At 41.3% G+C, this 27,130-nt stretch overlaps 2 protein-coding genes across 13 annotated transcripts in view; both read right to left on the bottom strand.

Moving 5' to 3' along the window:
• The window catches only part of RB1CC1 (RB1 inducible coiled-coil 1), a 117,642-nt gene that overhangs the window by 26,540 nt on the left and 63,972 nt on the right, over positions 1 to 27,130 (bottom strand). For 6 of the 12 annotated variants that reach the window (XM_082362968.1, XM_082362976.1, XM_082362981.1 and 3 more), the window contains 3 exons: positions 21,608 to 21,707; positions 5,021 to 5,179; positions 2,103 to 4,491 (listed from right to left, as the gene is read on the bottom strand). In XM_082362968.1, the coding sequence (XP_082219094.1) occupies positions 4,220 to 4,491; positions 5,021 to 5,179; positions 21,608 to 21,707 (531 nt within the window). In that variant the 3' untranslated portion in view covers positions 2,103 to 4,219. Of the gene's footprint in view, positions 1 to 2,102; positions 4,530 to 5,016; positions 5,466 to 10,451; positions 10,484 to 21,607; positions 21,708 to 27,130 lie in introns of those variants that run through there. The other 6 variants (XM_082362978.1, XM_082362982.1, XM_082362984.1 and 3 more) reach the window with 6 other exon arrangements.
• ST18 (ST18 C2H2C-type zinc finger transcription factor) overlaps positions 1 to 27,130 on the bottom strand; it is a 372,885-nt gene that overhangs the window by 336,691 nt on the left and 9,064 nt on the right. The gene's annotated exons all lie outside the window — the stretch shown is intronic.

The raw sequence follows: 27,130 nt of genomic DNA, 5'->3' as shown, positions 1-27,130 counted from the left end.
GTTTTTTTGTTCTATTTTCTCTAATTGCTTTAGGTGTAAGGTTAAGTTGTTTATTTGAGATGTTTCTTGTTTTTGAGGTAGAATTGTATTGCTATAAACTTCCCTCTTAGAACTGCTTTTGCTGCATCCCATAGGTTTTCGGTCGTCGTGTTTTCATTGTCATCTGTTTCTAGGTATTTTTTAATTTCCTCTTTGATTTCTTCAGTGATCTCTTGGCTATCTAGTAGTGTATTGTTTAGCCTCCATGTGTTTGTATTTTTTACAGATTTTTTCCTGTAATTGATATCTAGTCTCATAGCATTGTGGTCAAAAAAGATACTTGATACGATTTCAATTTTCTTAAATTTACCAAGGCTTGGTTTGTGACCCAAGATATGATCTATCCTGGAGAATGTTCCATGAGCACTTGAGAAGAAAGTGTAATCTGCTGTTTTTGGATGGAATGTCTTATAAATATCAATTAAGTTCATCTTGTTTAATGTGTCATTTAAAGCTTGTGTTTCCTTATTAATTTTCATTTTGGATGATCTGTCCATTGGTGAAAGTGGGGTGTTAAAGTCCCCTACTATTATTGTGTTACTGTCAGTTTCCCCTTTTATGACTGTTAGCATTTGTCTTATGTATTGAGGTGCTCCTACGTTGGGTGCATAAATATTTACAATTGTTATATCTTCTTTTTAAAATATTTATTTATTTATTTATTTATGGCTGCGTTGGGTCTTCGTTTCTGTGTGAGGGCTTTCTCTAGTTGTGGCAAGCGGGGGCCACTCTTCATCGCGGTGCGCGGGCCTCTCACTATCGTGGCCTCTCTTGTTGCAGAGCACAGGCTCCAGACGCGCAGGCTCAGTAATTGTGGCTCACGGGCCCAGCTGCTCCGCAGCATGTGGGATCTTCCCAGACCAGGGCTCGAACCCGTGTCCCCTGCATTGGCAGGCAGATTCTCAACCACTGCGCCACCAGGGAAGCCCTATATCTTCTTTTCAGATTGATCCCTTGATCATTATGTAGTGTCCTTCTTTGTCTCTTGTAATAGTCTTTATTTTAAAGTCTATTTTGTCTGATATGAGAATTGCTACTCCAGCTTTCTTTTCATTTCCATTTGCATGGAATATCTTTTTCCATTCCCTCACTTTCAGTCTGTATATGTCCCTAGGTCTGAAGTGGGTCTCTTGTAGACAGCATATACATGGGTCTTGTTTTTGTATCCATTCAGCCAGTCTATGTCTTTTGGTTGGAGCATTTAATCCATTTACATTTAAGGTAGTTATCAATATGAATGTTCATATTACCATTTTCTTAATTGTTTTGGGTTTGTTATTGTAAGTCATTTCCTTCTTTTGTGTTTCCTGCCTATAGAAGTTCCTTTAGCATTTGTTGTAGAGCTGGGTTGGTGGTGCTGAATTCTCTTAGCTTTTGCTTGTCTGTAAAGGTTTTAATTTCTCCATCGAATCTGAATGAGATCCTTGCTGGGTAGAGTAATCTTGGTTGTAGTTTCTTCCCTTTGATCACTTTAAATATGTCCTGCCAGTCCCTTCTGGCTTGCAGCACTTCTGCTGAAAGATCAACTATTAACTTTATGGGGATTCCCTTGTATGTTAATTGTTGCTTTTCCCTTGCTGCTTTTAATATTTTTTCTTTGTATTTAATTTTTGATAGTTTGATTAATATGTGTATTGGCGTGTTTCTCCTTGGATTTATCCTGTATGGGACTCTCTGTGCTTCCTGGACTTGATTGACTGTTTTCTTACCCATATTAGGGAAGTTTTCAACTATAAACTGTTCAAATATTTTCTCAGTCCCTTTTTCTTTCTCCTCTTCTTCTGGGACCCATATAATTCGAATGTTGGTGCATTTAATGTTGTCCCAGAGGTCTCTGAGATTGTCCTCAATTCTTTTCATTCTTTTTTCTTTATTCTGCTCTGCAGTAGTTATTCCCAGTATTTTATCTTCCAGGTCACTTATCCGTTCTTCTACCTCAGTTATTCTGCTATTGATTCCTTCTAGAGAATTTTAAATTTCATTTATTGTGTTGTTCATCATTGTTTGTTTGCTCCTTAGTTTTTCTAGGTCCTTGTTGTATTTTCTCCATTCTATTTCCAAGATTTTGGATCATCTTTACTATCATTTCTCTGAATTAGTTTTCAGGTAGACTGCCTATTTCCTCTTCATTTGTTTGGCCTGGTGGGTTTTTACCTTGCTCCTTCATCTGCTGTGTATTTCTCTGTTTTCTCATTTGCTTAACTTACTGTGTTTGGGCTCTCATTTTCACAGGCTGCAGGTTTGTAGTTCCTGTTGTTTTTGGTATCTGCCCCCAGTGGCTAAGGTTGGTTCAGTGGGTTATGCAGGCTTCCTGGTGGAGGGGACTGATGACTGTGTTCTGGTGGACGAGGCTGGATCTTGTCTTTCTGGTGGGCAGGACCGCGTCTGGTGGTGTGTTTTGGGGTGTCTGTGACCTTATTATGATTTTAGGCACCCTCTCTGCTAATGGGTGGGGTTGTGTTCCTGTCTTGCTAGTTGTTTGGCATGGGGTTTCCAGCTCTGTAGCTTGCTGATCGGTGAGTGGAGCTGGGTCTTAGTGTTGAGATGGAGATGTCTGGGAGAGCTTTCACCGTTTGATATTACGTGGGGCCGGGAGGTCTCTGGTAGTCCAATGTCCTGAACTCAGCTCTCCCACCTCAGAGGCTCAGGCCTGACACCCAGCCAGAGCACCAAGACCCTGTCACCCACATGGCTCAGAAGAAAGGGAGAATAAGAAAGAAAGAAAAAATAAATAAACAAAATAAAGTTATAAAAATAGAAAAAATTTTTGAAAAATAAAAAAATTAAAAAGTAATTTTAAAAAAAGAGAGAAAGAAAGAAGAGAGCAACCAAACCAAAAAACAAATCCACCAATTATAACAAGCACTAAAAACTATACTAAAAAAACCCAAAACCAAAACCAAAAAAAACCCAGACAGTCAGAACACTAGGACAAATGGCAAAAGCAAAGCTATACAGACAAAATCACACAAAGAAGCATACACATACACAGTAACAAAAAGAGAAAAAGGAAAAAAGAAACATATATATATATATTTATATATATATATATATAAAAGGAAGAGAGCAACCAAATCAATAAACAAGTCTACCAATGATAATAAGCTTTAAATACTAAACTAAGATAAACATAAAACCAGAAACAAATTAGATGAAGAAAGTAAACCCCAAGTCTACGGTTGCTCCCAAAGTCCACTGCCTCAATTTTGGGATGATTCGTTGTCTATTCAGGTATTCCAGAAATGCAGTGTACATCAAGTTGATTGTGGAGATTTAATCTGCTGCTCCTGAGGCTGCTGGGAGAGATTTCCCTTTCTCTTCTTTGTTCACCCAGCTCCCAGGGTGTAGCTTTGGATTTGGCCCCTCCTCTACATGCAGGTCACCTGAGGGCGTCTGTTCTTCACCCAGACAGAAGGGGGTTGAAGGAGCAGCTGATTTGGGGTCTCTGGCTCACTCAGGCCAGGGGAGGGAGGGGTATGGATGCGGGGCGAGCCTGCGGCGGCAGAGGCCAGCATTACGTTGCAACAGCCCGATGCGTGTTGTGTGTTCTCCCGGGGAAGTTGTCCCTGGATCACGGGACCCTGGCAGTGGCGGGCTGCACAGGCTTCCAGGAGGAGAGGTGTGGATAGTGACCTGTGCTTGCACACAGGCCTCTTGGTGGCTGCAGCAGCAGCCTTAGTGTCCCATGCCCGTCTCTGGGGTCCGCGCTGATAGCCGCGGCTCGCGCCCGTCTCTGGAGCTCGTTTACGCGGTGCTCTGAATCCCCTCTCCTCGTGCACCCCGAAACAATGGTCTCTTGCCTCTTCGGCAGATCCAGACTTTTTCCCAAACTTCCTCCCAGCTAGCTGTGGTGCACTAGCCCCCTTCAGGCTGTGTTCACACAGCCAACCCCAGTCCTCTCCCTGGGATCTGACCTCCAAAGCCTGAGCCTCAGCTCCCAGCCCCCGCCCACCCTGGCGGGTGAGCAGACAAGCCTCTCAGGCTGGTGAGTGCTGGTCGGCACCAATCCTCCACGTGGGAATCTCTCCGCTTGGCCCTCTGCACCCCTGTTGCTGCGCTCTCCTCCATGGCTCCAAAGCTTCCCCCCGGCCACCCCCCATCTCCACCAGTGAAGGGGCTTCCTAGTGTGTGGAAACTTTTCCTCCTTCACAGCTTCCTCCCAGAGGTGCAGGTCCCATCCCTATTCTTTTGTCTCTGGTTTTTCTTTTTTCTTTTGCCCTTCCCAGGTACGTGGGGAGTTTCTTGCCTTTTGGGAAGTCTGAGGTCTTCTGCCAGCATTCAGTAGTGTTCTGTAGGAGTTGTTCCACATGTAGATGTATTTCTGATGTATTTGTGAGGAGGAAGGTGATCTCCACGTCTTACTCCTCTGCCATCTTGAAGGCGCCCTCCATATGTATTTTGTACCTTCTTGGGTAACAAGATTATTTTTCCTGAGCAAAGTGAATACAAGTTCTATTTCATGTCAGCTGCGATTATCGAGTCAAGGTTGTCTGTTAGAAATTCAGGACCCCAATTCAGTTTTGAATTCAGGGAACAGGTTAGGACTGTAACACAAAAACCTGGGGGAGCTTCCAAGACAAAGAGTGTCATGGAGTTCATGGAATCAAGCCCTTTCTGATAGTAATAAAATCTTTCAAGCTCATTTCTCTCTAGAACTTGGTGTATTACATTTCACACTTACCTTTTTCTCTTTTTAACTATAATCTCTCACACAACTCTTAAAATAATTTCTCTCACAGCTTTTTTTCTGCCTATAGTAATGGAATTTTGCACACACATACACACACACACACTCCAGGCTGCAAGATTGTTACATAATATTTTACTGTCTGATTTGACCTCAACTTCATTCAATACACATGTAGTTTGAATTGAGTAACAGACAACATGTTCTGTAAATACGATGGAAAAATCATGTATGTTTTGCCCACACCTTTAAGCAACATTAAGAGTTCATGATAATTTTGACAAAATTACTTACTTATTTTGATGCTTGAACAACACAACTTGGTCAGCTGGAAGTCTATAAGCTGTCTCCTTTCCCCTTGACACTCCACCAACATCTGTGACAGCACCAAGCATCCTTGCTCTCCAGCACCAACAAAGGTGCCCGACACTTCTCGAGTTCCCTGATACCTCTCTGTCAGGGAGAGAGCTGGAATCACTTACTTTCCAGGAGGCTTTGGTGGAGATGAATCATATTGCTCCACATGACAAAATGTAGTGAGGTTTCTGAGTGGGATGACACATCAGCTGGGTATCAAAGACCTAAGTTTCAAAGGTCGCAAGTTCAAGTTGTTTCCACTCTAACTTTAATAAAGGCCTTCCTTAAACTTATTTCTCAAATGTGTGTTTAATTTTGGCTTTTTTATCTACCAGCTCTTCAGAGTTTTCACTGTGTGTATATATATGTAATTCGTACAATTCTATATAGTATGACAAGGGAAAGAAAAAGAAGGGAGAAAATTGATATGGTCATTTATAACAAATCAATAAGTAATAGGCATATTTATGACTAACATTTCCTATAACAAACTGGTTTTGTGATAACATGCAATTTTCACAAACACATTTCAGAAATGTTTACAATAACAAGCTTTGGAGTTAATGAGTTACATTACGGACAGTTAAAGATTCTATAGTAAAACCAAGGACAACACAAAGTTCTTATCTCTATGCTAAATATCAGGAAAATAAAACAGAATCCATAGCCTATGATAAATGTGACAGCCGATCTCATTTACAATCATGGAGTTAGACTGAGCAGACAGGTAACGCGAGGCTTTTTGTTCAGTGTGCTGAGTGGCAAGTATTCTATATTTCTTATCATCTTAGGAAAAAAAAACAATTCACAGTATAGTGCAGCATCTAAATAAAGAAACGACGTTTAGGTCTGGGGAGATTAGAAAATTGCTTTCTCTCTGTGCAAGACTCCTTGCCCATATGTCCCTTTTAATCAAGGCGAGGCCAGAAGAGAATTATACAGTATATTTGTACTACACGTTTCTCTTTGGTGACGTATGCTTCCTGATTCCACACTGATGGTCTCTGCCAAAGAAGGCAACACAGGAAAGCGGCTCTGGCTCCATGCACACACACGTGACAGTGCTGTCAAGGTGGTCACTCTGCACACATGGGGGTCTTTAAAGATAGTACTAAATTACATCAAGAATTATAAAAAGCTTAATTTGTGTACTTTCTCTCATACATGTTTAGTCTGAGCTACCTTTATGTCACTTTTATGATTCTGAATCAGCTAACTGGCATACTTAAATGCAATAGGAGGAAAAAGATAGTAGACATAATTTTCTAGCAAGGGCATCATAGTGCATTCTATTCATATTTTTGAGCTGAGATACTCAGAAAGATAAAGAAACAAATTGCAATGTTCTTAGGTAAATATTTGAATCATTACAAACTTTTAAAATATTTATGTCATGGCTAAGTAGACATAAACCATCCAAGTGATTGGGAATAATTCAAAAAATTAAAAGACTGGAATTTGAAAGTAATAAAGTTGTATATGTAAAATATTATACGGAGAAAAATGATAAGACACTACTCTGATCTTAATGGAAAAACGAGATAGTGTATGTTAGACTGTGCTTAAAATAATAAAAATTAGTCATAGTTCATGGTACCAGCAATTTACTAATGCTGTATCAAGCAGCTGCAGTTAACTCAAGTAAAAGTTGAGGAAACAGTCTAACGTGACATTTCCAGAAAAAGGGGTCCCAAATCACCCTACTTGGATGCAAATCCCAGCTCTGCACTTCAGAGCTGTGTGACCTCAGGGGTACCTAACTCTCTCCAAGCCTCTGTCTCCCACTCACTTTTGGTGATGGCCACATCTAGGCTAGACTTAATTTTAGTCTCCTTTAAAATAAGTACAAATCCCGGGACAGCCAGAGACCAGCTGCCATTTGATCCTCTAGTTTAGCACAAACAATTTTCAGTCCTTTGCTAGTGATGTGAATAATGTTTTCATTTCTTTGGATGCATCTGGGTCTTCTCCTTTCGAGAAGGTGGCCACAGCAGGCTCTTGCCTGGAAATGGTGTCTTCTTTAAAGAAAGGAGATGTTCTTCTCCTTGTAGCATCTCATACATTTTGGAAAAGGACACCTGGCTCAAAGCTTGGGACAATTAACTCTCAAACCTGCTTGTTAGAAATGCCACTGGAGTCTGAGGCTGACGGTTCTCTAGGGCAGTGCTCCCCAACGTTTTTGGCACCAGGGACCAGTTTCGTGGAAGATGGTTTTTCTCTGGGGGTGGGGGGATGGGGGGGGATGGCTCAGGCGGTAATGCGAGCGATGGGGGGCGATGGGGAGCGGGAGATGAAGCTTTGCTCGCCCGCCCGCCGCTCACCTTCTGCTGTGCGGCCCGGTTCCCAACAGGCCTCGGACCGCTACCGGTCTGCGGCCCGGGGGTTGAGGACCCCTGCTCTAGGGTGCATTGGACCTGGGGACTCCCCTTTCAGACCACATGTAAAGCTTCCATCTGTGTGTGTCCTTTACGGATGGGCCACCTTCCACCGCCGTTTCAGCCGGCAGCAAGCTAAATCAGTCCCGTCCAGTTCTCCCCCTGGGGCCTCACCTTGCACTTAAACAGATGAGCGGGTAGCTGTTTTGCATATATTCTCTTAAACCTTAAACTCTCCCAGCCTGAACACAGGGCATTTATTTTTCACTCCCCTCGGTACTTTGAACAGAGCTCAATAGATATTCTGGGGTGGGTTGACTGGAGTGAGTGAGAGAAATCAACAAGATTCTCGTCGGTATATTTCTGTGCGGGACAAGGTTAGAACAGGCGGCTTATTCACCAATAGGTGGCAGTGGTGACTTAATTTCTGGACAGATGATTATACCAGAAAGGCAGTAAATTGCCAAAAGTGCCCAATTTCATTTTCCATCCCTGCATTGTGCTTTCTACTGGGCTCCAAAGCCCTCCCCGCCTCTCTCAGCTCTGTCTGCCGCTGCCCTAAGCTACGGCGGTCAGAACAGTTGGAGTTGTAGGAATTCCCTCAGCTAGACCTCTCTGTCTCAACTCTTGAAGCCGCCTCTGGGATTGCTACTAAATCATGTTCATAAAAGCTGGTCTGATCGCATCAGCCCCTGCTCAACGTGCAGCCACTTTGGAAGACAATTTGATAGTTTCTACAAAGCTGAACATTGTCTTAAGATACAATCTAGCAATCACACTCCTGAGTATTTACCCAACTGATCTGGAAATTATGTCCACACATTTGTATGCAAATGTTTATAGTGGCTTTATTTATAATTACTAAAAACTGACCAAACCACCTCAGCCAGGTGAGTGAGGTCAACATAAAGAGACATGTCACGAGGAGAGTACATATCCCACCTCAAATGGGATGCAGTCAAATGGTATTAATACCTTACCTCTGTGGTCCTCGTCCTATAAACCCATCACCCAGTCATGAGAGAAATCTCGGACAAACCCCAACTGAGGGACATTCTACAAAATTCCTGAACAAAACCATCAAGGTCATCAAAAACAAGGAAAGTCTGAGAAACTGTCACAGCCAAGAGGAGGCAAAGGAGACACAATTACCAAACATAATGTTGTTTCCTGGATGGGATCCTGAGCAGGAAAGAGACAGCAGCTAAAAACTAAGGAAATCTGAATGAAGGATGGACTTTTAGGAATAACAATGTTTAATACAGGTTCATTAATTGTCACAAGTGTACCATATTAATGCAAGGTGTTATAATATGGAAAACTGGGTGTGGGGTATATGGGAACACTCTGTACTATGTTCACAGTTTTTCTGTAAATCTAAGATTGTTCTAAATTAAACAGTTTATTTAAACAAAAGCCTAGATTGTGTATAATTTTTTCCAGTGTTATTGAGATAAGTTGGCATATAACATTGTGTAAGTTTAAACGTGATGATGTGATGCACATATATTACAAAATGATTACCACCATAGGGTTAGTTAACACCGCCATCGCCTAATCATCATTTTTGTGTGTGTGGTGAGAACATTTAATACTACTGTCTTAGCAACTTTCAAGTATAACAAGGAAAAGGAAAGCAGGGGACTTCACAATGAATAAATTATATTTGGGGGACTACGTATCATTACTGCTGTCATCTTTGATCATTTGTCTGACAGACATCCCCACTCTAAATTTACTAGTTTTCCCTTTGTAATGAATAGGTATCTTGTGGAGAGGTACTTCTTGACCAAATATCTTGTTTCCCATCATACCTTAAACATCTAATTTTAGCATCCATTGCTGATTCTGGATTGCAACAATTATTCCTGTGTGTTTGCTTAATGGTAATTTGCCACTTTTATCAATAGTCTACATTTATTAGTTGGCAGTCTATTTAAGGTAGAACCAGCCTTTCTTCCCCATTTACGTATTTATTTATTTATTTTTGGTTTTGGTTTTCTTTTTTGTTTTTGTTTTTTTTTGAAAATTCTTATTGGAATATAGTTGATTTACAATATTGTGTTAGTTTCTGCGGTACAGCAAAATGAATCAGTTATACATATACATATATCCCCTCATTTTTTTAGATTCTTTTTCTCTCCCATTTATTTATTTCCATACTTATTTATATTTATTCAATTCCTTGTCTATGTTTGAGAAACTCTGTTCTAGCATGTGTTCAGCCAATAGTTACTGAGCTTCTGTGATCACTTAGGCCGCCTCTAAGCTCTGAGACACATAAGTGAGTCAGATATAGTCCTTGCTCTTGAGAACATTCTAGTTTATTAATCAGACCCAGATGAGATGGATTAGCATCACTTATTTTCCCCAAGCCTGCCGTACCAGGCTGAGGAGATCACTGAATTTCTGGTGTCCGCCAGGCGCTCCTATAGAATTGCTTAGGAAACGAACATAGAGACCAGCTCCAGAGAACCTGGCTCAGGACAGCAGCCTGGAATCTGCGTTTGTCACTGTGGCTGCTCGATGACTGAGATGCAGGTGAGCAAGGACCACACCTGGGAACCGCTGCTCGGGCACGAGGGCTTCTCAGTCACTTTGACATCGTTCTAATCACGACAGGTGGTCTCGCTGCTTCAGAAGGCTTTCCCCCCTGAAGCATCAGGGGAATTATTTCATTCAGGGTCATCACTCCACCAGGACCCATCAGCTTCTCTGCCCACTGCAGGAGAGCATTTGTGGGGGACGAAGAAGCACTGGTTTTCATTCAAGATGGTAACACCAGGACTTCTTAGCAGTATTGGAAAAGGGTTTTGTTTGGTTTTCTTTCTCTTTTTTTTTCTTAATGCTGGTCTTTTGAGAGCTCTGGATGTCCTGAGGCTTGCTATATAAGGAACCATCGTAGAAAAACTGATAAAACACATTATTGTAGTTCAAAATGCTGTAAAAAGTTAGTATGTTTAAGTAGACCCAACAGCAGTTGTACGTATGTTTGTGTAACTTTGACTTCATTCCAAAGAAGGACCTGAAGCAGGAAGTCAGGAAAGAGAGTCGATTTGAAGTTTGGGTTAAAAAACAACAAAAACAGAAAACACACACTAGGGTTTAGAAGCAGCTTCTCCACTTCCGAGCATGTGAATCTGGGCAAGTCGCTAATGAGCGGAGTCTTGACTTCCTCATCAGCGGAAGAGGGCAGCCCTCGTATCTCTTGTGCTAACTTCACAGAGACTGGAAGAGGTTCCGTGAGATCAGGGCTCAGGGGAGTATCTTTTACTTCCACTGCAATAACTCATGTAAATACTCTTTGTTACTACGAGCCATAAACAAACTAATTGATTGCCATCCTTAGCAATGAAGGAAATTCACTCTGGTTACTTGAGTCCTCTGAAGAAAGTACTATCTTCTACTTCGATTAAAATGCTTACAAATGATGAGAATAATGAGGGAAATGGCTTTTTATGACTCAAAGGACTATTGACTTACTTGCTGTTCCTAGTTTTATTTATTTAGCAGCAGAAAGAATGCTCATTTCTTTAAAAAAAATTGAAAAATATAATTTGAGGTATATAGATAGAAATATTGGCTTTAAATAAACCATTCACAGGATGGTTGATTTCTTATGAATGGACTCAGTGCCACGAGTCAAATCAATGAATGTTTTCTGGGTGAGGTCGATGGTTGGGCTGAGAACGCAGTGAGAGGGAAAATCTCCAGCTGCTCGGGGATGCTGTGCTCCTTAAACTTACTGTAAAGTTTGTTTCAATTTCCATCTTCTATCTTCTGAAACAGTCTGAACTATAAAACCAATCCAAACCCTTTAAGGAAACAAGTGACCTTATTTATCTGCTAGTCTGCTTGTAAACCTCGTGAGGGTGATTAATATGATTACTTAAACCCACTGTCCAAAGCGGGGTTTTGACAGTTTTATTGGGTATTAGTTACTTTCTCCTTTACAGCCGGTCTTTTTCCTCCCAGCTGCCCAACCTCGTTCTGGGGCGTCCGTGGGCTGCTCCTGCATTCCCAGTCCGGGGCCAGAACCTGAGCTGTGTGTCCTCCACAGATGACACCTTCGCCCCAGGCTTGCCTCCTTCACAGTTAAATCCCAAGGTCATGCCACGGACATCTCACCTGAGAAGACCTTCCTTCTATGCTCCGCCTCTTGCCTGCAATTCTCTTTGGGGAAATTAAAAATTTATGCAGCGACGACAATGATTCTGTCCCTTGAGCCGTGTCACTGCTAAGTAGTCTTGCCTTTTTTATCACACTGAACAGGTGTTTCAACACCTCTCACTCTGCCCAGAACCTCAGGGCTGAGAGCCCTGCACTTTAGTTTGAGACGTTCATTCCTCTGATCTGCTCAGACATCACTTTTACAGTAAAGGTTTACACTTTTTCAACCCTGTCCTGGGTGGCAGTAAATTTTGCGTCTCTGGAGCAATTCAACCTTCAGTTGGATAGCCCTAGGAAATTCATATATGCTACAGACAAGAAGCATCGTTTCGGTTTTTGGTGATGATGGCCTTGGCGGTCTCTGATACTGATATTTTCTGATTTTATACAACTCTATTGATCAGTTATAATAGGTTTGAATTTTAGAATACTGGAGCCAAGGTAACTGTTTGAATTCATGCTTTGTATCCAAATCACAGTGGAAAAGCTCATATGCCACTCAAAGGAATCATCTATTAAATTTTGATTTTCCTAAGAAGTTGCCAACTAATGAAGAGAATAGATTTTAAGCCATTAATTGCAGGAAGACTCCATCAAATACCTATTGTATGAATGAGATCTAGACAGTTGAAAAAATTCCAAGTTTATATTAGATTTTTTCATCCATTATTCCTCAGCTCAAAGAGATTTGAGCGTAGCTGTATGATAAAGAGGCCTTGCTGCACCCTGCATGTAAATACTAGCCAGTTGCAAAGAAACACAGTTAATTTCATATGCTCTTTTGGTGCCCTAATTATTAAAGCAGTTGCCACCTTTATAACCAGTACTCATCGATGTCAAGTGGAAGAGAGGAAATAGAGCATCGTAAACTTGATTACCAATCGCTGAAACACCACACTCACTTTAGCAAGATGATGATTGTTGTTTTCAGTGGGACCATCCTCGACAGTTGTGAGACTTTGCCTCGTCTCACCTTCTGTCACTAGGAATCACATCCAGGCATATTTTAGAGGAGCAGATGGTGAGTAATAATATGTATTTCCTAGGTGTATCACTCAAACTCTAAATGCCCTTTCACTTATCTTTGTCCTTATTGTACTGTTAGAGGAGTTCAGACTACTTGGTTAGGGTTAGGGTTAGGTTCAGGGTTGGGTTAGGGTTAGGGTTTGAAATCACGTCACTGAGGGCATCTCTAAGTTACAGGATATTGTTTCAGTTGCTAATACATGAGCTTTTTTTTTCCTGATGCTGTCAGCAATTGGTGTTGAGGCCTTTATTGTACGTCCAGGCTAACATACTTTGGAATGTACATTTAAGACCTTTTTGTAAATTGATTCTCAGCCTTTTAGAAGAAATCAGAATTAAAAAAAAAAAAAAAAAGAGCTGTCTTAGAAGCACTAAATGTAATCTTCTTGTATGAAAATATCTTTCAACTGTGATGTAGCCCTATAAATTGGATGTTTAGTCATTATTACTGCTAAAATAATTTCATTTTAAGTATCACCTCTAAATTAAGAGAATTCTTTAATGGAATCATGAGAATATGGCTGTGAACACTAGCTTGAGAAATCCTGCCTTATAACATGTTTTAGAACATCTTTAGGATCATAAAGGGTATCATTTTAAAGAATAAATGGCTATTCAGATCATGTTTGATTCAAACTGTTGTCAGTATTAAGTCTGATGAAACAAAACTGAGTTGCTAAGGCTGCTAAGGCTCTTTGCCACTGGTTCTGAGTCACAATTTCTAATAGATCACACTCTTGAAATAATCAATACTCACCAGTAAAAATTACTAATAACTCCCTAAGAGGATTAAGTACTTTTATTGAAATATATCGTAATTTATTCCCTCTCTTGTTAGTATATTTGACTCTGGGGGGTAATGTGCTCATTACAGGGAAGACAAGCACGTGCTAACGAGGAGGATGGAGGCCACGCAATGACAACAGCTCACATCCACCGTGGAGACCGTGCCAGCTTCGTTCCAAGCCCTTTACAGCTGATGACGGCTTTAGTCCTCACAGCCACCTATGAGATGTTAATACTACGACCATCCCCATCTGCATCGTATAGATGGAGAGACTGAATCCTGGAGAAGGTCACTGGTCCAGGGTCAGAGCTCGTGAACGGCAGAGTCAGGACTTGAACTTGCAGAGTTCACGCTCTCTGTGCCCAGCCGACTCCATCGTCTTCCTGTTTCTTCCTTCTACACGAATTCATCCACCGAACAGAATCATCTGAACCAAATCCGATGTCACCAGCTTCGCCGGTCAGGAGGCTCTGGCTCCGACCTGTCTGGGGAGGTGCGGAGAGCTTGCTCTGAGCTTGGCTTCCCTCTCCAGGCAGCATGTGTGCGTCTCTGCAAGATTAGCGATTAGGTCCTTGGCTCGGCTGCAAGCATTCTACATAACTGCTGAGAAAACGCGCTCCAGCTTCCCACGAGGAGAGGTGTCTGTGAGGATGCAACAGCCCCCAAAGGGCCACCGTGGACAGTGGCCAGTGGACGGCGGCCGTCTGGGAGGCAGCGTCGGCTGGCAGTACCACTCCTCCATGTCACCCGGGCACGGCCGGCACCACCAGGGCACACGGAGCCCTTCGCCTGGACCTCGGCAACGCCCCGGACGGACACTAAGGCCTTCACGGAAGTAGCTTCCATTGTGCTTGTTCCTGCCCTGAAGATGCTAATGAGGTAGCATTTATTTATGGCATGATTTCCTAATTTAAGGCAATTTTTAGGAATTTTAGTCTTAAGTATACGCTAATCTAAAAACTGTTCATAAACAACACGGGACGTGTAGAAACCAGACAGTCCTTGGATGCTCAGTGTCAGCCTTGCACACGCAGCCCGCTTCCGCCACGGAGGAATAAGCACAGCGCCTCTGATGCTTAACGGGGGGGTGACGCGGACCCTCCCGGACCCCCTTCTGGGGGTGCTGCCGGCGGCCGTCGTGAGCCGGGCTGCAAGCCGCCTCTGCTCTCCAGGCCTCTTTCGTCAGCGAGGTGGCAGCCAGCGAACTCAGTGAAACGAGCCGAGCGTGGAAGAAGAGGCCTCGGACTAAATTTCCACAGACAGAAAGCAAATGCGACAGCCTGGGCGTCGTCCCCCAGTGCACTTAACGCAGCACCGGACACCCAGGAAGGTCCGTCACTGGAGCTCAGTAGGGAGACCTGTAATTGCTGGCACTTTAAGTTTAGGGAATTCGACGCTTTTGCAAAAAGGCACGTTTCCCGAACGTCTTCAAGGGCTGTGACCTAACAACTAGTACTGGACAGATGAACCCAAGCTGGACGAGATTGCCACAGTACAGCTGAATTTATTGACAGGTGTCAATAAATTATACTTTTATACTTATACTTTTATACTTATAATTATACTTATACTTTTATACTTATAATTATACTTATACTTTTTGCTGTCCAAATTCAGGCTCGGAGCTCTGAGATTTCCCACAAGCATCCGTACCCGATGCACCGAGAGCGCTCACTAACCAGGGAGCTCACGCTAAGCGCGAAGCGGAAACACACAGATCAGAAGGAGGAAAAAAGAAAGAAGGAAAATGGTAGGTGAAGGGCAGGCTTGAATCCGTATAGGACAACTCATGATTATCCAAGGCTTTTAAGTCACAAACAGAAATAAAACTAAACGTTTTGCTAGAACAATTTTGATGTGTCTGAAAAGTTGAAGTTCTCCTGAAAGAGAAATTAAAACCCACCAAGAAGTAGGTGGGATTTAACTATTAAGGCTGCCGGTAAATACTCTGTGATTTAGGCCATGGAGACCCAGCGTTTTTAGTTTCAACTTTCTCTTTTGATGCACTCTTTTTAAAAGGTAAAAAGTAAAACAGATTCCAATTTCTTTAGAAAATTTCTTGGCATCTTTTGTATAGTAACTGGACCCATTCATGTACTGTAACTTTCTTATTAATTTGTATTTATTTTTAGTTACATAAAATAGTAAGCCTTTATCATAACTGTAGAAATAATATTTCTTTGTGAGCTGCTGGCCATTTTATTTTGGTTATTCCATTCACCGAAGATACTTTTCCGTTAGCACAGACAAGTTTACCTTTTTTTCTTTCCTTCGTAATTCCTTCTCTTAGTAAGATTAGAAAGTCTTTTCCCTTCCGGGGTGGTAACAAGTATTTAACTCCATCACTGGGCTGGTTTTTAAATGGCATCTACATTTTCTATCTTCACTTCATCTGGATGTTATTTTGGGCAAGAAACTAGGTTGATTTTTTTTGCAAGCGAGCCAGCTGCCTACATTTATAAAGTGTGCTGGTTTGGCTAAACGGGCCTCTTTCCTCCGCTGCTTTATAAAGGGGTTTGGGACTCAGCTCTTCCGTTATGGTGTGTTTCAGCCTTGGGTGATGGGTTTAGCCGAGGGCAAAGAGAGCTGCTAGAGGTCTTGTTCAAGGACCGAGGCGCAATATGCTGGCGAGGGTCACTTTGTGGGGTTCCACCCGGCGCTACCAGGCACCCAGCAGTGACCAAGGAGGCCCCTCGATGTGGGGAGGGGCTTAGAAACGCAAAATAGATCATCGCTCTCTTGTCCTTCCCCGTCATCAGATGTGGATCTGCCCTTCTCTGTTCACACACACACCTCCTACAGGCTCTCTTGTCCTTTCCCGTCATCAGATGTGGATCTGCCCTTCTCTGTTCACGCACACACCTCCTACAGGCTCTTGTCGTCCTTCCCCGTCATCAGATGTGGATCTGCCCTTCTCTGTTCACACACACACCTCCTACAGGCTCTCTTGTCCTTCCCCGTCATCAGCTGTGGATCTGCCCTTCTCTGTTCACGCACACACCTCCTACAGGCTCTCTTGTCCTTCCCCGTCATCAGATGTGGATCTGCCCTTCTCTGTTCACGCACACACCTCCTACAGGCTCTCGTCGTCCTTCCCCGTCATCAGATGTGGATCTGCCCCTCTCTGTTCACGCACACACCTCCTACAGGCTCTCTTGTCCTTCCCCGTCATCAGATGTGGATCTGCCCCTCTCTGTTCACGCACACACCTCCTACAGGCTCTCTTGTCCTTCCCCGTCATCAGATGTGGATCTGCCCTTCTCTGTTCATGCACACACCTCCTACAGGTTCACGCTACACCACTGAATTTGATTTAACTTGAATCTCAGAATCGGGCAGATCATCTGTCCTGAGCCCCGACTGTCCTGGGCATGCTAGCCACGGAGCACTGCGTGCTCCGTAAGGTACCGGCGACAGGCAAAACACGGCCCTCCCCCATTGTCTTCCTTTGAACTCCCCTCTCTGACCATGTTCCTCCTATGAGTAGACATGGACCAAGGGTTCTGCAGTCTAAAATTGCATGAGGCTGCGTACAGATGGCCAACAGGCACATGAAAAGATGTTCAACATTGCAAATCATTAGAGAAATCCAAATCAAAATTATAATGAGGTATCACATCGTACCAGTCAGAATGGCCATCATCCGAAAGTCTACAAATAACAGATGTTGGAGAGGGTGTGGAGAAAAGGGAACCCTCCTATACTGTGGGTGGGAATGTAAATCGGTGCAGTCACTATGGAGAACAGTATGGAGGTTCCTTAAAAAACTAAAAACAGAACTACCATATGATCCTGCAATCCCACTCCTGGTCATATGTCCAGAGAAAATTCTAATTCAGAAAGATACATGCACCCCAATGTTCATTGCAGCACTATTTACAATAGCAAAGACATGGAAGCAACCTAAGTGTCCACTGGCAGATGAATGGATACAGAATATGTGGTACATATATACAATGGAATATTACTCAGCCATAAAAAAGAATGAAATAATGCCATTTGCAGCAACATGGGTGGACCTAGAGATTATCATACTAAGTGAAGTAAGCCAAAGACAAATATGATATCACTTATATGTGGAATCTAAAATATGACATGAACTTATTTATGAAACAGAAATAGACTCACAGACATAGAAAACAGACTTATGGTTACCAAGGAGGTTGGGTAGGGATACATAAGGAGTTTGGGATTAGCAGATACACACTACTATATATAAAATAGATAAGCAACAAGGATTTACTGTATACCACAGGAAACTATATTCAATGCCTTACAATAACCTATAATGGAAAAGGATCTGAAAAAAATAATGTATGACTGAATCACTTTTCTATACACCAGAACCTGACACAACATTGTAAATCAACTCTACTTCAATAAAAATAAAATAAAATAAAATTGTGTCAGGCTGGACTTAGACTTGAGGTAAAGGACTTCCCCAAACTGAGAAGGGAGCAAACTTGCTCTGAGCACCTCTGCCAGGCACCGTTCTTGCCTCTCTGGGACTCACAGCCTGGAGGGTGATCAATGCGAGACAAAGACATACAAGGGCAGACAATACATTTAAAAGTCTAAGACATCCTCCATGGGAACTGAACATCTCAGAGCAGTGGTCCAATATGATGCTTACTACGTTTGAATTTGGGGACCTATGGGAAGGTCGTGTCCACTGGGGACACACACTCTCCCCAGCACACCCCATCACCCTCACGATGACTTGCATATAGTAAGTACTGAGCAAGGGTCTGAAGGACACATGGATCTCCCAGTGGAAGTGAGAGGGAGAAGGCGGAGTGAGGCTGCCTGCAGTAGGAAATGGGAAGCCAGGAAAAGGAGTTAATTGCGAGTATTTCCATTTCTCTGTAACTGTTGAACTGGTGAGTGATGGACAGAATTCGTGGTCCTGACCCTGAGCTATTCCATTAACCCCTGTGAGTATCAGTGTCCTTATGTGTAAAAACAGAGAAAGAGATTTATTTTGAGGTTGGAAAAGATGGTGAACCTGGCTCTCTTACTCAGCTCAATCCTTGAACTTCTAGGAAAGAAATACATTGTCAAAAAATATGGAAAGGGACTTCCCTGGTGGCGCAGTGGTTGGGAAGTCGCCTGCCAATGCAGGGGACATGGATTCGAGCCCTGGTCCCGGAAGATCCCACATGCCGCAGAGCAGCTAAGCCTGTGCGCCACAGCTACTGAGCCTGCGCTCTAGAGCCCGTGAGCCACAACTACTGAAGCCCACGAGCCACAAATACTAAAGCCCATGTGCCTAGAGCCCGTGCTCCGCAACAAGAGAAGCCACCGCGATGAGAAGCCTGCACACCGCAACGAAGAGTAGCCCCTGCTCGACACAACTAGAGAAAGCCTGCACGCAGCAATGAAGACCCAACAGAGCCAAGATAAATAAATAAATAAATAAATAAATGTTTAAAAAATTTGGGAAAAAACCTCTGAACAACACTAATTCAGGCAGTGTCAAGAGAAACAAAAGGGACTAATGAGCATGCTAAGACTATACAGAGGAAAGGTCTTATTTAGGGAAAAGCATAGATAGAAATAAATATAAATAAAGCTTTAGACACTTATGGGAAAATGAAGCATATCTTAATAAATTACAGATAATCACCAGAAAGATTTTTTTAAGTGTATAACTTTCCCATAAGTAGAAATAAAAAGGAAGCAGAGTAAAATACTGCCAATATCAGGAAAAAGAATTAAGTCCTAAAATAACAATATTTAAAGTAAATGTTTTCTAAAAATCTATCAATATATTTTCTACAAGAGACACATGTAAAACAAAATGCAAGAAAGGATAAAAATGAAGAGATTGAAAAAAGATGTCAGGCAAATATGGATTGAAAGAAAGCAAGGATAGCTATTAAATACAAGACAAAATATATTTTTTAAAACTAAAAGCATCATACTAAACAAAGAAGAATGTTGTATAAAGGTTAATGGGAAAATATATCAAGAAAATGTAATAATTATGAACATAGATCTACCTAACAATATAGTCTAAAAATGCATAGAACAACATATGGCAAAATAGTGAGAATACATAAATCAACCATTGCAGTTATTTTAAAAAGTTGAGGTAAAACACACATTTAGTAAAGTCTGTGAATATACCCACTTAACCCCACCCCAATGAAAAAATATATTTCTAGCACCCAAGAAGTCTCCCTCAGGGCCCTTCTACAAAATTAACTTCTGTCAGCATGGTTCATTTGCCCATTCTTGAACTTCATATAAATGGAATCATTCAGTATGAAATCTCTGTATCTGTCATTTTAATTCATTGTTATGTCTGTGACATTTCTTTATGTTTTTATGTGTACCAATAGCTCATTCTTTTATAAATTGCTACATAATATACCACTGTGTGAATATACCACAATTTATTTATCCATTTCTTACTGAAAAGCATTTGGGTTGTTTCCAGGTTTTACCTCCATACATTATTGTATGCATCTTTTGGTAAACATATGCACTTATTATTCTTGGGTAAATACCTAAGAGTGGGATTACCAAGTCAGTGCAGTGTGTAATTTCAAAAGATACTGCCGTGCTTTCAAATCTCTTCCCCCCTGCAGTGTACGAGAGTTCCAATTGTGTCACTTCTTTGTCAACACTTGGTATTGTTAGTCTTTTGAATTTAAGCCAGTCGAGTGGGTGTGTAGTGGCACCTCATCGTGGTTTTGACTTGCATTTTCCTGATGATTAATGATATAAGCACTTTGTTAATAGCTTATTGGCCATTGGTTCTCCTCTTTTGTGAAGAACCCATCAAGTCTTTTGTTCACTTTTAAATCAGCTTGTCTTTTTTTTTTATCGATTTGTAGTTCTTTATATATTCTAGATACTAGTCCTTTGTCAGATGCATGTACTGCAAATATCTTCTCCCAGTCTGTGACTTGTCTTTTTACTCTAATTAAGGGGGTCTTTTGATAAATAGTAGTTCTTAGTTTCAATGAAATCTAATGTCTCAATCTTTTCTTTTAATGTTTTCTTTGGTCCTTCCCCAGAGGGAAAAGAAGGGATATTTTTCTATTTTTTTTTCTCCTAAAAGCTTTATTGTTTTACCTTTTACATTTAATTTTATGATCCATTTCAAAATACATTTTTTGTGTGTTTCAAATACATTTTGTGCATAATCAGCAGTCAAGGCCAAGGTGCATTTATTTTGCATCTGGTATCTTTTATTAAGAAGATCATCCTTTCCCCACTGAATTGCAATGGTGCCTTTGTAGTAAATCAGGTGACTGTATATATGTGAGTCTATTTCTGGACTCTTGTTTCTTTTCCATTTTACCCTGTGAGCAGAAACCGTAACTGGATTGTGAGGCCAGAGACAGTCATTTCCCAAGATGCTATTTTTAGGTGGAGACATGAATGCTTTTGCTTTGGTAGAGTTCTTTTGATTCTCTTCCCTGACTTACTTTCCATCTCTTTATAAGGACAAAGATGGCAGAGAGCTGCAAGCCATGCATTGGCAGTGGTGATCAGACATTTTTTACTATAAATTCTATTACATCTACTTTTGCTAATAGAAAAAATAATACAAAATTTAGTATGTCCCTTAACCCAATATCCAGAAAACAAAGTGAAATTACACGAACGCCTAAGGAGCCTTTATTTTGCATTGCTCATAATTCATTTTCTATATTCCTGGTTGTATATATGGATACCTACTAGAAATATTCTACAAATGTTTTGAGATCTCAGAGAAATAACAGCTAGTGCTATAACCTGGGATTTTAACTTTTCCTTTTCCTGTTTTTTATGAGTGAAAAAAATATTACATCAATTTGTCTTTAATCTTGGCATTTATTATAATTATTATAGATATTCATGCTGTGTTTGCACTGCAAATTATAAATTATCTTTTAATTAGAAAAGCACATTTTTAGCTCTTGCTTGTGAATGGCAACATCAGCTACAAGAAGAAATATTTGTGTATATTTTGGTTGTGTTATTTTTAAGAAATAAAATTCCACATATTCTTCATAAGATAACTAAAAAAAACCCCTCCTGATGTAAGTACTGATCACAGTTTCTCTGATGCACACAGTGGGACTAGGTTTACCAAATTCAATTCTCTACAAGTACTTGGTCAATGAACACTTAATACCTTGTGAAAATGTCTAAGTCCATCTCAGAACGCACCTGGTTCCCATAAACATAGGTTCAGCAGTAGGTGCGGCTTTAATGGTGAAATTATGGATTTCTTGTTTCCTCCTCTGCCTGCATTCACTCGGGAAGACTCCTGGAACAGAGCAGTTCATCCTATTATAAGAGGATCACTAAGCAGGAAATAGTCAACACACTCGTCGTCGGACAAACCCTATCCTTACACGGTCTGCTTGTGCTCTTATATTAACGTACAGGACTTGCTCCCCGAAAGGACCACAGCTACCACTCATCACTTTCTGTAATATCCAACTTTGTTATTATGGGAAACTTGAATATAGAGGCTCCCCAAACACTGAAAAAAATATACGAGAAAATATTGAGCAAAATAATTGTAATAAATTGATAAGTCTAAATGTCAGTCATCTCCCATTTCGCGATTGCACCCTCCTACGTAATGCTGCGAGTGAAGTAGAAGGCATTTGGCTTTGGTCCTTCTAACCGCAATCCAACTTTGAATTTCGCTGTTGCCTGAATAGCAGGATCATTTTGATGTCAGGCATTTATACACTGCAGAGAACACATGCAGGCTCCCCTAGAACGTGAGTAAAACTAGAAAAGTGTAGAGAAAACAAGCATTAGTCATCTGGAAACATAGTCCTAGAGGCTGTGGACGTGTGGCTTCCAACAAGAGAAAGACTTCATCTATTAGTACAGATCTTCCCTGACTTACACTGGATTTACATCCTGATAAACCCAGCGTTAAGTCGAAAACATTTCAAGTGGAAAAGGCATTGAATACACTTAACCTACTGGACATCGTAGCTCAGCCTCACCTCCCTCAGATGCGCTCGGAACACTCACATTAGCCTACAGCCGGGCAAAATCATCTCACACAGAGCCTGTTTTATACTAAAGTGCTGCCTATCTCATGCGGTTTACTGAACACTGTACTGAAAGCGAAAATCAGAACGGTTGCCAGTGCATCAGTGGGTCACCCTGGAGACCCCGTGGTGACAGGAGCTGCTGCTGCCCTGGCCAGCACTCACGAGGGGATCCACCGCATCTCGCTGCCCAGGAGAAGATCAAAATCCACACGTCGAAGTACGGTTTCTACTGAACGCCTATCGCTTTCACATGGTAGTCGAAAAGTTCAAGTTGAACCATTGTGTATCCTATGTTCCCTTGGCAACTATATTACTCACCACGAATCAGCATGGTTTTGCTTTATACCAGAACCACACCCCCTGTGACACGGTCTGCCTTTATACATAATCATGGAAAAATTGGTACTACTGATTCATAAATATATATGTGTGTATATATATATTTAGGAAACAGTTTTGCGTAAAGATATTTAGAAGACAGAGCAGCACTGACATGCTTATAGAAGGAAAGTGATAAGTAATTCAAGGGGAATAAGAAGACAGCGTTTATGCTTCGAAAGTGGAGAAACTTTTTTGACGTTCCAGTTATATCCACAAGCCTCTACCCACTAGGAATTATCATTTAGTTCATGCTGTGAGGTTTCAGCTACCTCAGCTGAGAATACCATGATCACTGATAACAGTAAATGGCCAGTTAGTTTTTCAAGAAGTCAAAACTTCATGGTTTGAAAAGCCTCTCCAATGTCTTAAGGAGTACACAGTGGTTCATATGATCACTGGTTAATACAGAGATGCTTTGGGAAGTATCAGGTACCAAAGTTCAAAGGTGGCCTCTGTCTAGCACTCTGGATCGCCATGGAAATATCAGGATCAGAGTGATGAGAGAATTCTTGTAGAGTGTAGAATTTTTGAATGCTCTTACTTATTACATAATGATACTATTATTTGTAAGGCATCTCAAAATATTTTAAATTATGCACAATTGCTTTTAGCGCTAATTGGTAAGAAGAGCCCCCTGGTAAGATTTCCAGAGCGTAAATGGCCATTGTCATAGTTGAAAAAGTTGCTCATTCATGCTCCCTTGTCTTCGTCAATGCTACAGGCTAAGTCTGAGTAACATACATGAAAATGTTACTTTTTTAAAAGGACCTAATTCAGTACATGGTGGCATGAAAACACAGGGAAAAGTATTTCAACTAGACCATGTACAACCTGTTTTAAAAGTAGTACCACCTATATAGACAGTGACATCTCCAGAAACCATACTTCTCAAACAGGTAGGATGAAGAGATAAGCTTGTGTATGATTGTGACTGAAATTGCCGAGAATTCAGGCATCGTATATGCTTGTAAGGTTAGGCTCTACACTTCTGTAGGAATTATTTAAGAACTCATTCTTTAAGAAACCAAGTTCACGTTAGACGCCTACGCTGCTTAAGCAGACACCCACTGGCCAAACAGAATTCCAAAGAGATTACAAGTGACACCTACGCTAATTATTCACTGAGCAACATTACTACTATGACCAGTGGGGGAATTAGTTGGTGGCATTTCTAAATCAGTCTAAGAAGTATTACAGCATCAATTCAGAATTAGACTGTCAGAGAAGCATCTGTGCTATTAGGGTCCACAAAACTGGAGAGATCCTTCTGAAGTGACACATAACGTTTGTAAAAATAGTCCCTGAAAGCCACTGAAAGTGCTGGCATTTCCTAAATTGCCATTAAACTCTAGTGACAGCGAAGATGGAGGATTCCTGCCTAGTGCCCTGCTCTGAAGGAAAAGGGTAACATCTGTTCAAGTGGTTTGATGGCCCAGCATTTTAGTGAGGCACAGACCCCGGACAGAAGTGTCCTGACGTGACACACACACACACACACACACACACACGTACTGCTTTCACTACAAGGGTATGCAGAGGACTGATGGTCCATTTTGTCACGTGGAGGCTTGAGGCTCGTTTCCGCTAACACTGGAAGTGACGCTGCTACTAAGCCTCATCTATCTTAAGGTGAGAAGGAAACAATCAGTGGCGTCTGAGACACCTAAGAAGTATGTAAACCAAATAGCTTACAGCTGACAGTATGTCTCATTACCACTGTGTTAGGAATTGTTTGAATTTCCATCTTACCCTTAAAGATTATAAATTACACAAAGTGTTTTTCAAAATCGGCCAAAGATGGTTTGTTTATATTCTAAGAGTATGACTAACATAAAAGCCATCAATTAATGGACATTAATAACATTTTAAACTGCTTCCCAGTCATCACTAGTAAGTGTTTAAGTAAAAGGGTAAATTTATGAAAATTAGATTTTAAAGCAAACAGTATTGGGGACTTCCCTGGCGACCCAGTGGTTAAGACTTTGCCTTCCAATGCAGGGGGTGCGGGTTCGATCCCTGGTAAGATCCCACATGCCTCATGGCCAAAAAACCAAAACACAAAAGAGAAGCGATACTGTAACAAATTCAATAAGGACTTTAAAAATGGTCCACATCAAAAAAATCTTAAAAAACAAAACAGTATTCAGTTTTGTGGCTTTAGGCATCATTAAATCACATGCTTTAAAAAATCTTCAAGGACATTTATACCTAATATTAAAGGCCAATAGCTACTCCTATACTTGGAGTTGGCTCAGTCACTCAGTATGATCAAAAGACTGTGGTAGAAGTGACATAATTTGACTTCTAAGCCTCCGACTTTGTTGCCCCCTCTTTTAGGCAGCCCTGCAGCCACTGTTTAGAAACCGGGGCACTTTGACAGGACACATAAGGAACCGAGGCATCTCCGGTGACCCTAACTCAGTTCCAGCCAACTGAGCGATGTCAGCCAGCCTGAAGTGAATCGACAGACGACTGCAGCCACGTAAAGCAAATGAACGATACTTTAAGCCACTGCTCACTGAATGAGCAGTTACAATATACTTGACACAGAAACTGGTTCCCAAAACCCAAAACACCTGGCACTGCCCGGGAGAGCCTGGGAGAACAGGGAACTAACTGTCCGTGAAGGTTGGAAAAGCAAAACTGCTATTGGAAGCTGGAAAGATGGTGACTTACGTCTTTAAGCAGCAAAACCACTGGCAAAACTAGCAAATGTGTGTTTTTGGCTAAGAAGCTTTCTAAGAAATGTTCAAAGTGTCCACTGGTTTCCTTCAGCTCTGTATGAGGCATGGGAAGAGGGACATGAAACAGAGAAGAAACTTTTCATTTACAAGAAGAGTTCAGCAAAAATATAGCAGACGCAGGACCTGTAAGGTTGGGTCCACTCTCTCCAGAGCTGAAGATTCTCAAAGTAAGAAATGGTTTCTGGATCATGATCAAATCAAGACTGTAACTGCTATGCCCTTTGGGTTACGTCAGCACCTAGAAAATCCTCTCAGCTGGACAAAGGAGTTCTTAAGCATCTTAAGAGATTTTTCCCAGAGCACTCCACTATTCCAGAGAGGTCTGTGTGAATCACGACTTAGCTTTTAAAGGACATTTAGGGAACTCCAAACAGTTTTATAGGAAACCCACAGCATTTTTAAGGGAGTTGTACTTTGATAAACATATATGCACAAAGACATTTTAAAAATAAACAAGACCTCTCGACCCCCAACTTTGAGTAAGCAGGGAAGAGGATATAAACGATCCACTTTAGAGCACTTATGATAAATGCATAGTCTTAATTTCTAGCAAATACATATCTTTCGGTGTTTTTGTTCTCTCAGGCCAATGCCTGAAAGAAATGGAATTCGTGTAAGCTACTCCAACCATCGGAATAAATTGAGCCATAAACCCAGGGTTTTGGGGTTTTCCTCTCTCTCCCTCAACTGGAAGAACATTATGCTAAGTCAGGAGTGATCGATGTGATTCTCACTGAGCTCCTAATTCTGAGACATTGGCCAAGTCACTAATCACTCCAAACCTGTTTTCTTGTCTTTAAAAGGATCAATCCAATAGTGACGTCACAAAAGATGGTGGATTAGTATCCAGAGAATGTGTCCCTCCACTTTAGATGCAAAAATCCTCAACAAAATTCTAGGAACTGAATTCAACAGATTAAAAGGATTACACAAAATGACCGCCGGGTGGGGTGGGGAGGTCTATTCCAGAACGCAAGCATGACTCAACATATGAAAATCAATGTAACACATAACATTAATAGAAGGAAGGACAAGAAAAACACATGGCCATCTCAATGAATACAGAATAAGCATTTGACAAACTTCAACACTGCTTCGTCATTAAAAACATTCAACAAACTAGAAACTGAAGGGAAGTTCCTCAACATGAAAGCCATACGTGAAAAACCCACCACAGTGAGTAGCATACACAATGGCGAGAGACTGAAAGCTTTCCCTCTAAGATAGGAACACAAAGATTCTCATTTTCACTGCTTCTTTTCAACACAGTATTGGAAGTTCTAGCCAGAGCAATCAGGCAAGAAAAAGAAATAGAAGGCATCCAAATTGGAAGGGAAGAAGTAGAACAATTTCTATTTGCAGATAATCTGATAATTAAAGAAGCAATTCCACTTATAAAATCCAAAAGAATAAAATACTTAAAAATAAATTTAACTAAAAAAGGACTGTATACCAAAGGCTACAAAATGTTTCTAAAATAAAGAGGATATAAATAAATGGAAAGACATCATGTATTTATGAACTGAAAGACAGTACTAAGATTGTCA

This window comes from Balaenoptera borealis, assembly GCF_965194805.1.
Source record: "Balaenoptera borealis genome assembly, chromosome: 17".
NCBI classification, from domain to species: Eukaryota; Metazoa; Chordata; class Mammalia; order Artiodactyla; family Balaenopteridae; genus Balaenoptera; species Balaenoptera borealis.
The sequence above is the reverse complement of the archived record's forward strand: the minus strand, read 5'-3'. Positions and strand labels throughout refer to the sequence as shown.